The sequence below is a fragment of the Spizellomyces punctatus genome (genome assembly GCF_000182565.1).
Source record: "Spizellomyces punctatus DAOM BR117 chromosome Unknown supercont1.3, whole genome shotgun sequence".
Classification (NCBI taxonomy): domain Eukaryota; kingdom Fungi; phylum Chytridiomycota; class Chytridiomycetes; order Spizellomycetales; family Spizellomycetaceae; genus Spizellomyces; species Spizellomyces punctatus.
The window spans coordinates 397403-406484 of NW_015971539.1; the positions used below are offsets into that span (position 1 = coordinate 397403).

General features: G+C 43.9%; 2 protein-coding genes across 2 annotated transcripts; one reads left to right on the top strand and one right to left on the bottom strand.

Moving 5' to 3' along the window:
• Positions 1–584: 584 nt before the first annotated feature.
• SPPG_01826 (uncharacterized protein) lies at positions 585–2716 on the top strand. The gene is made up of 2 exons (XM_016750138.1): positions 585–2154; positions 2231–2716. Exons 1-2 carry the CDS (start codon positions 1302–1304, stop codon positions 2623–2625), a joined length of 1248 nt encoding a protein of 415 aa, XP_016610782.1. The 5' UTR covers positions 585–1301; the 3' UTR covers positions 2626–2716.
• A 4232-nt stretch (positions 2717–6948) lies between these two features.
• SPPG_01827 (agmatinase) lies at positions 6949–8403 on the bottom strand (the record flags this gene model as incomplete). Its single annotated transcript, XM_016750139.1, has 6 exons — positions 6949–7008; positions 7074–7387; positions 7410–7548; positions 7615–7896; positions 7965–8148; positions 8225–8403. 6 exons carry the CDS (start codon positions 8401–8403, stop codon positions 6949–6951), a joined length of 1158 nt encoding a protein of 385 aa, XP_016610783.1.
• Positions 8404–9082: the final 679 nt, after the last annotated feature.

Below are 9082 nucleotides of genomic sequence, written 5' to 3' on the forward strand. Positions count from 1 at the left end.
CTGATGACGATCATCCCTCGTGCAGGCAGGAGAGGTGGTTTTTCTTGTGCATTTGGGCTTTTTCAGGTTTCCGTTCCCTGACTGCACACACACACACACACACAGAGAGATAGACAAGGGAAAACGGGCCAATAGGACAAGAACTTTAGAATGTGTTGAAAATAAAAAATATTGGCAGATCGTTGGGGGTAAATACCAGCAGGAACGGAATAGAAAAGAGTTTTGTTTTATGCCCTTTGCAAAACATTATTATAAAAAAACACTGGATTTGACTATTTCGTTGATTCCCCCCTCTTGTTCAAAATGATGCAATGCCTTCCAATAGCCACAACACGGGTTAAATACAGTACATTTAACAAGCAAGCAAAAGGGTAACATTAAAAAGACCCTTTTTGATATTTGGGGTATAGGGTGGGGAACAACAAACTAAACTGGGGGTATGTGTGGTGGTGGTGGATTTGCAGCCGATCAGTCGATGACGACGTAATGCGGTAGTGTGTGTGTTAGTGGAAGGGGGGGGGGGGGGGGGGGTGCTTGTGTGTTTCTTGCACTCTGCTTACAGAACACTCTTTCAGAGACGTACACACACAGAGAGAGAGAGAGATGGGGATTTGAATTTGTTATTACCGTTTGGAAGAGAGAGAGAGACGGAATTTAATGGCATATGGATAAACAACACTTTTTGCCACTTAAGTTTGTCGTATATATGTTAAAGTGACGACAGAACAACGAAATTAAAAAAATACAGCCTTTTCCTTCTATCTCTCTCTCTTTCTTACTGTTCAAGCACTTTTGAACGCCACATTGTGTGTATTTCTTTTTTTTTTTTCTCTCCCCTCCATTAAACATCTTTTTGGCACACACTTTGTCATCGTCGTCGTCTCTCCCTCCCCCACAAGATTGATTTTGTTGATTACTTGTTTCCCTCTCCCGACGTTGGATGAATGACGGTGGTGATGACGCATGCGTCTGCAACACTCTGAAATTTAGGGTTATTCATCCCAAGGGACAACCTTTTTAGCTGCATTATTGTGTGTTTTGAGAGGTGCTATCTTGTGTGTGCTTTCTTCCGCCGTATTTCTTTTTTCTTTTTGGTGCCATCGAGTTATTCGAGTTTCTTACGACGAAAGCACGTTACGTCGATCAGGCGTGTCTGCACATCCCTTGTCGGGAACAACCCTTTCACACCTCTCCTTCCATCACCTCCACTACCATACGCGGAACAGTCTAGTCTCCGCATTCGCCTAGTCTCGACTCTCCTTGGTTCAAATTTCGGTTCGTCTTGTTCGAAAATCCCGACGATGGGGGAACTCGACCATCCCGTCCCACCACCAACCCCACTATCACCACATCACTGCGCACCCTCCGCCTCTGCTCGGTCTTCGTTTTCGTCGCAAACGTCCGGAACTTCAACCTCGTCTCGGAATCAGACACGAACGCCGACACCCCCAGTCCAAGAGCCCCAGAGGACACGAAAACGAAATCTGGATGCAGCAGTATCACTGCCTGCTGATGCAACAGTGTTGAAACCACCATCAGTCATCGATGGTGGTAACTTTCACCCAAATCAGATTGACCAGCGCACTCTGCATAACGGTGCTCTCCCATCTACTACCCCCCAACTTCTTCCCCGCTTACCCCCCGTCAACGATCTCAATCTGAATTCGAGTCGTCAACTCTACCCTTGGGACATGAAACTCCCCGATATCCAACAACCGCACATCTTGAACCCGCCAGCGCATTCTGTCTCGCTACCCTCACTTGGGCCCCTAACAACCTCACAATTCAGGGACGTGGACCTGGATTCGACACGAACCAAGCGAGCACGTAAAGCCAACATGGCACCGAACCTATTAAAGCCTATTCAACCAATTCTTTCCCAACTTGTCCCGACGTTGGTAAATCCTTCATCCCTTTCCCCAGTTATGACGAGTATGCCGCAACGACAAGAGCCGCAATCATATAGTGGTCGGGATTCAGGGTCGAGTGATGACCCTCCTAAAAGCCAATCGCAAGATCATGACTCTGATTCAGAAAACGGCATAATGGATCGCGGAGCGAATGTAGCGAGTTCTTTGAAGAGAAAGAGAAATGCATCGGACGAGTACGATGTAAAAGAGTCTAAATTGGCGCATAAGCGAAAAATGAACGCAGGCATGTGTTTTACTTTTATTACTATCTGGCTTTTGTTTAGGGCGTGATGGCTTAGCCCTTTCTATTATCTTTATAGAAGCCGCTAGAAGGTGCCGAGAACGGAAAGCGCAGCGCATCCAAAGTCTCGAAGACCAAATCACAACGGTTGAACAATCCAACGCAGAACTCATTATGCGCAACGCCATTCTTGAGAACGAACGACGAGCTTGGAAAACGACCGAAACCAGTCTTCGAGACCGGGTATCCAATTTAGAAGACCGATGCAAAGAGCTGGAAGCCCAGCTGCAGAATGCAAGGATGGGATTATTGTTTCATGCTGCAAGTCAGACTGGGAGTGGGTTGGGAAGTCCGATTTCACCAGAGGCGGAGTTGGAGGAGTCCCAGGGTGCGTTGAAACAAGAGGGAACCAACAAAGTGGATACAAAGGACGAGTCAGTGGTGGAGGCACCTGTTGTGGGAACTGAGACTTGAAAAAACTGGGTTAAAATGAAAACTCTTTTAATGTGTTGATCTTACGTCAGTTTTTTCCTGTTGTAGTTGTTTTGTCCCTGCTTTTCTGTAAATATTACCTGTTTCCGGGAGAAACGTACGTTTTCCCAATCAGTATTAGATGCGTTTCATTGTTTGTCCTCGACTAAAGCCTGTTAGGACTTGTAGTCGGACAAACACCTGCACAGAAACACACATTTGGCCATAGCAGAATTTTGCACATGATTGCAATGCCAAAGAAAACTAATTCTTCTCGAGCGTTCTGGTAAGAATCATGTTGTGTTCTTCAGTGGAAAGTTTGCCATCATGATGCAAAGCATTGGATAAAGTGTCAGAAACAAAGCATCACAGCCAAGAGATTGGAATTCAGTATCTCTATAATCCACGCCAAACGCCAGAACCGTGCAATTGGCGAGGACACTCCATACATTTGCCATTCGTTAGCCCATAGCGTACCTGTGATTCCCTGATTATACCTTTCTGGACTATGTATCCAAAGCCTGCAATGTCTTTTCAAGAACAATTAAATGCTACAGATAAATTGGCGACCCGTCAAGTCGCAAGGGTGATTTTAAAGATGGCAGGATGGCATTCGGATTGAGGATCAATTTCTGATTTCATCCCCTGCGATTAGTTTCTGTATTTCGTTCCAGCTTGCAGTATGATCCGTAACTAGGAGCTTTCACCATGAATGAGCATATCTCAACTACGATATTACTAGTTTTTAAACGTTATGAAGACAAGGAAATGAGTGATCGATAAACCAGGCCGATATGTAGGTCGAACAACTGAGCAACAACCCTTCATGATCACGTGGCTATATCAAAGGTTGCTCTGAATTTGACAATTGCCAACTTTTGTTTGTACGCACTCCATCTGGGCATAGTACACTGGCCAGTCGCGAGTATGGCCAAATAAACAAAAATGTGGAGTAATAAGATGAAGATGTGCTCAAAGGCGGGGATATTTTCTCATTGGGAGTACCTTTTACAGCAAAACCGTCCATAATGTTCCCCGCTGTACAGATTGCCCCATTTTCATCGATTCAATCACCAAATATATCCCAAATCAAGAGAAATGGGTGCAAGGAAGGCGAACACTCTGTATTGTGATCGTCATTATGGAATTTATGTGGTTCCCAGTGGATTTCGTCGGGGACTTTGCTAATATTGGTTTTTTGGATGGCATTATGGAAATTAGTTGGACCATCCGTAAATTGGGGGTTGATGACAAGTGACGTCTACTTGGCTCCTACCAGGCAGCAACAGAAAGTTTTTGGCAATGAAGGAATGTTTACAGTCTTGAACTTTTTGCGTATCTGGATTTCATTTGCATGTAGACTGCTAAGCAATTTAAAAAAGGGCTGGGTAGTTAAACCTTGTCCACAATTATTTTTACCCTAGACTCGCGTGGCCTTTTGACTTGCGTTTATTTTTTGCTCTGGTTTGTTCTCCAAAACCTGGTTTTGCCCAACTTCTTAACGAAAATCTATGAAATCCACACCGTTTTACACGGTTCAAACTGTCCTCTCCTGTTGGATTTCACTCTTCGTTATTTAAAGTAATACACCCATCGTAGTCATAGTTATACCACTTCCCACCAGGAATCCGCTCAGAGAGTTAAAATTTCGGTATCAAAGCTCATGATTCTTCTATCGTGGTGCAGTCATCTGGCGATGGGACGGACTCGTATTGGTACGAAAACCAATTTTGGTTTCTTATGCACTTGCAAGTCGAAAACCGTCCCCATGAAATCAACTCTATCAGATTCGGTGTTGTCACCGTAGTCATCCGTCGTTTGTTTCTGACATAAATTACTCTCGCTTCCACCGTGCTGGTGGAGCAATTCTCAACCGTCCAGTACGTTTCTGATTGTTTTGCCAAAGTCGCCAATTTCCTTTCTCGCGAGCCAAACAAGTCTGTACGTCTACGCCCTTCAAGACTCTGTTCATTGTGCAAAAATCGAGTGGAATGGACAAGATTATTGCGGTTCCCGGTTCTTAAGTTCAATGCGATAATGTTGGCCCATGATACCCTATCTAACATCTTTGGTGCCCGTAGACTATTTTTACTAGAGAAATGACTTTGTATACTTTTGCTGGAAGAGTTTGATTTCCTGATGGAGCTCGAATAGATGAAATATTGTTACGATCCGTCTGAGGCAGAATAGGATACAATTATCCGTAGAGAATGGGCTAATCACTGCTTTCGAGGTCGTCGCCAGGCAACAATTCGCCCGCTGAAGGGCCATGTTGTTTTGGCATGCGGGTTTGCTTGACCAACTGCTTGTACAACAGGATAATGCTTGATACAAGGTGTTCTCTATGATTCGTCAGGTCAACACTATTTCTTTATTTTCACAGAATATTACAAGACCAGTGCAACTACTGCCTTTCTCCTTGCTGCCATTATTCTTTTCCAATGCAGCAGACCAAAAATCTCCTCATCTGCGCACTTGGTGGCATGTCGAGAATGCTTTTGATCTGGTTAAGTCTTGATCCCGCAGATCCGCGTGAGATCCGCCGTGATGTCCAATCTCGTCTGTTGTGTTTTCAAATGAAGCATGCACTTGCTTTAGGAGGTTCTCATTTTCGTTACCGCATTGTTCAATCTCTGTGACGCAATGTCGAAATCGGGGGTGCCGCTAGAGTAGTAGCAGGAGGACTGCTGCGTCTTAAACCTACCAGTCCATGGAAGACTGATGATCGCTATCAATGTTGTAATTGTTTATTTCTCAACACTATTATAACAAACAACTGCTGTTGGTGTTGTCATCTTGCTCATTATGGATGCCGCATGCAAGGTACATAATCTCGAGTACTCTCACCGTCCTGCTGACGGTGATGATAGCCAGATCCGCCAACCGGAGATCAGTGTAATCTTTTTTACAGTATATGCACAGGGCGATACAAAGTGATAGACTATATTGTCTTTTGATCCACCTCTGCAACTTTTGTTTTGGGCATTATGAACTATCGCTATTTGTTGCATCGCCGGGCGCCTGATGGATCTATCCAATTGTTATTGACTATTGCCAAGCTTGTTTGGACTTGGTTCTGGTGATGATTTATCGTCGTGTTTTACTGGTCGATTGAGGCTCGGGACTGCCCGACAAGGCTATTTGGATAAGAATGACTTGAAGAAAGGCGGTGTGGTCAAAGAAGATATTTTATACCAGGTATATAAGACAATTCTACCACATTTTTTAAATTTGACAAGTTGGTCTAGTGGTTTACAGATCACCTACACCTGTTATTCAGATCCCAAAAGCATCAAGACATTGATTGCTGTCATTTTACTAAGGCTGGTCGCAGCGGAAGCCATCTGTCTCGTGCACGGTATCTCACTCTCCTCTTGGCGCAATGAAGGGATCAATGCGTTGGCATCAAGTGCAAATTGGGTTAGTTTTTGTTTTAAGCTTGCTGATCAAGATTGGGTGAATACGTGGAGAGCAGCGAATTACCTCACAATCACAAACTGCTCACCATGGGCTGTTACTACTCAGGCTTTCGCTTTGGACTTGGGTTTCAGCATTATTCGTTGTATCTGGCAGGGATAGATCAATGGCTATTTCCTCCATCTATGGTATTTGTTTGTCTCAGTATTGCGGCAACTTGTGGAAAGTCACCCGATCATTCACGAACTGAGGCGTGTACCTATCATCCAATACCTGGTCTGACATGCTCGTTATATACTGGAAATGACGTTGCAAAGTATCATTACTGCTGTACACTCGAATTAGACTGAGCAAAAACAAACCCGCAGCTGGCAGTGCCGTCGCCAGAACAAGGTCAGGGATTCCGCGCTTTGTTTTTTGTGTATATCCATCGTAAAACATAATTTGACATTTCCCTTAACCTGGCCAGGCATATTAGAGAATATTATAGTTGGAACGATGCATTCATGTTTGGGAGAAGATGCCTAGAACTACGCCCATAGAGTAATGAATAGTAGTAAGACAATTTGAAACTAACTAAAGTGCTACAGCGGTAATACTAGAGAATGGACCGAAGCAGTGTAGTGATGGACTCTCAAATATATTGTAAGTACATTGAGAAATTGGAAAAATGTATAATACGAAAAAGAAAATCCTACGCTATGTACGAACACTTGGTACAGCTCAAAATACCCGTTAATCCTTGATTGAGAAAAAAAGCAATTCGCGCGAGCCAAGTCGGTGTCTGCTCCAGGTTTTTGTTTGTAAACCCTATACGAGACCAAAAAGCAACCTAGGACCCAATGTTCCAAAGTAAAAAGACGGTATTTACAGGTGTACTTGCCAAAATAGATTGTCGCGAAGAGTTTCTTATTTCAATGGGTTCTTGACCATGAGAGAAATCACCTCAAACAGCACATCGGCAGCCGCCTAATAAAAGAGTTGGTTAGCATGGGGAACTAATCTAGGCATCGTTCATATACACATTTGCTTACCATGGTGGTCAACTCAGCGTTGGTATCATATGCTGGGGCAACTTCGACCACATCAGCACCGACAAGCTTCACGCCGTCCAAAGACCTGATAATGGTGCGAAGTTCCCGAGTAGTCCAACCACCGGTTTCAGGCGTGCCAGTTGCAGGAGCAAATGCAGGGTCCAGCACATCAATGTCGATGGAGAGGTACACCAAATTGTCGCCTACTGCCTTCTTGATCCTCTCGGCAATGCCCTTGGTACCAATCTCATCAATGTCACGGGCTTCGATAATGTGGAATCCGCATAGTGCATCATTGTCGTAGTCAGAGGGACCTGAAAGTGTGGGTACGGATACCAGCGTGGATGGAGCTTCCGTTTTTGATCAAACCTTCCTGAGAGGCGTGGTAGAAATACGTTCCGTGATTGTAAGCGCCCTGCTCCGACTTTTTCCCACCAAACACTTTTGGCTTCCATGTGTCGATATGGGAATCAAACTTAAAAAAAAAAATGTAGCAAGGTGAGATATGGTCAAAGTACTAGGTAAGGTAAGATTGACGTACATGAACGACGGAAACGGGTCCATAAGCCGAAGCGATACTTCTCAAAATGGGCAAAACAATGGTATGGTCTCCACCAAGAGTCACCAGACGAGGGAATTGAGCAGCAAGCGTACCAGGGAACAACCGATGTGCGGCCGGTGTACGATGCAACAATTCCTTGTGTCCATACTGCATTTGTTCAATGGCCAGAGCATTGTCGTAGGGTGTGACTGGGACGTCACCACAATCTATTATCTTTGCCCAGCTGTTGAAAGGGTTGACGTTTTGGGGAACATTGTAACCCTGTCATGAATACAGCGATTTTAGTAGATGCTCTCATAAGTTGAGTAAAAAGTTACGGCAAAACTCACCCCGTAAAGAACAAGTCGCTTACTGCCCTGTCTAATACCGGCAGGTCCGAACCGAGCACCGGGACGGTAGCTGGTAGCAGTATCGAAAGGCAATCCAAGAATAGCAATATCGTAGTCAACATCCTTGTCCTTCCAACACCTCTCGCTCGGAAGGTGTGCAAAAGTTGTAATGCCAGAGAAAACACTACATGATTTTCAATTAACATTGTGTGTCAAAAAAACAAACGTTAACTGATCGTGCAAGGATATCAAACTTTTACCTGTCAGCAGTAACTTCACCGTCACCCGGGATAGAATGCTCAGCAGAACCCTTGTTGAAAGTAGATTGACCGTTCATAACCACTTGATACAGGTCGTTCCCTCCATGTGGGTAAGCACGGCCTTTACACGAGAAATAGGCTAATACAGCCAAACTGCTTAGAAGCGCCGAAGTGAGCATTGTAGAGATGTGTCGAGGTAGAGGTAGTGGGACGATCTTGTACAAGAACTCTGGCATATGGAAGATGGTTGAGTGTGGGGTTGCATTTTATAGAAAAAAAGGATATAATGAGGTCGGGTAAAACCGTAGAAAAGACAAGAAGTCAAGATAAGATGGAATATTGGATGAAATAAAAGTATTTGACGATTCTGTAGGCCAAAATCTCCTTTGTAAAAAAAAAAAAAGTTATAAGTAGGTCAAGTCTAGTTGGTTAACTTTTGCCTATCTTTTAATTATTTCGTAAAGAGAAATACTTGAGTGTTATCAAATATTATTACATAACGGGATTTTTGAACGCGGTCCCGATCGGCTCGCTTTTCGATGAGACCATCTTTCTTTAAGCAAGATATCCGATAAGCACAATGCGTAGAGACAAACGTTTAAGACATTGTATGCTTCAGATACCATGATAAAGTAGTATCTTCAGAAATTACAAAAAAGAAAATGGGCAGGCTATAATTGGAAGGGGAATTCAGCTTAACCCCATTTACATGGCTCGGAAAACTTTTAAAAGTCGAACATCCTTTTTACTACCATTTCCAAAACAACAATCATCTAGAGTTTCTTCACATTTTAATCCTCCATCTAGTAGAAGTATATCCGGCATTATGACTCTATTTTCCCGTGAGCTTGAAGACGG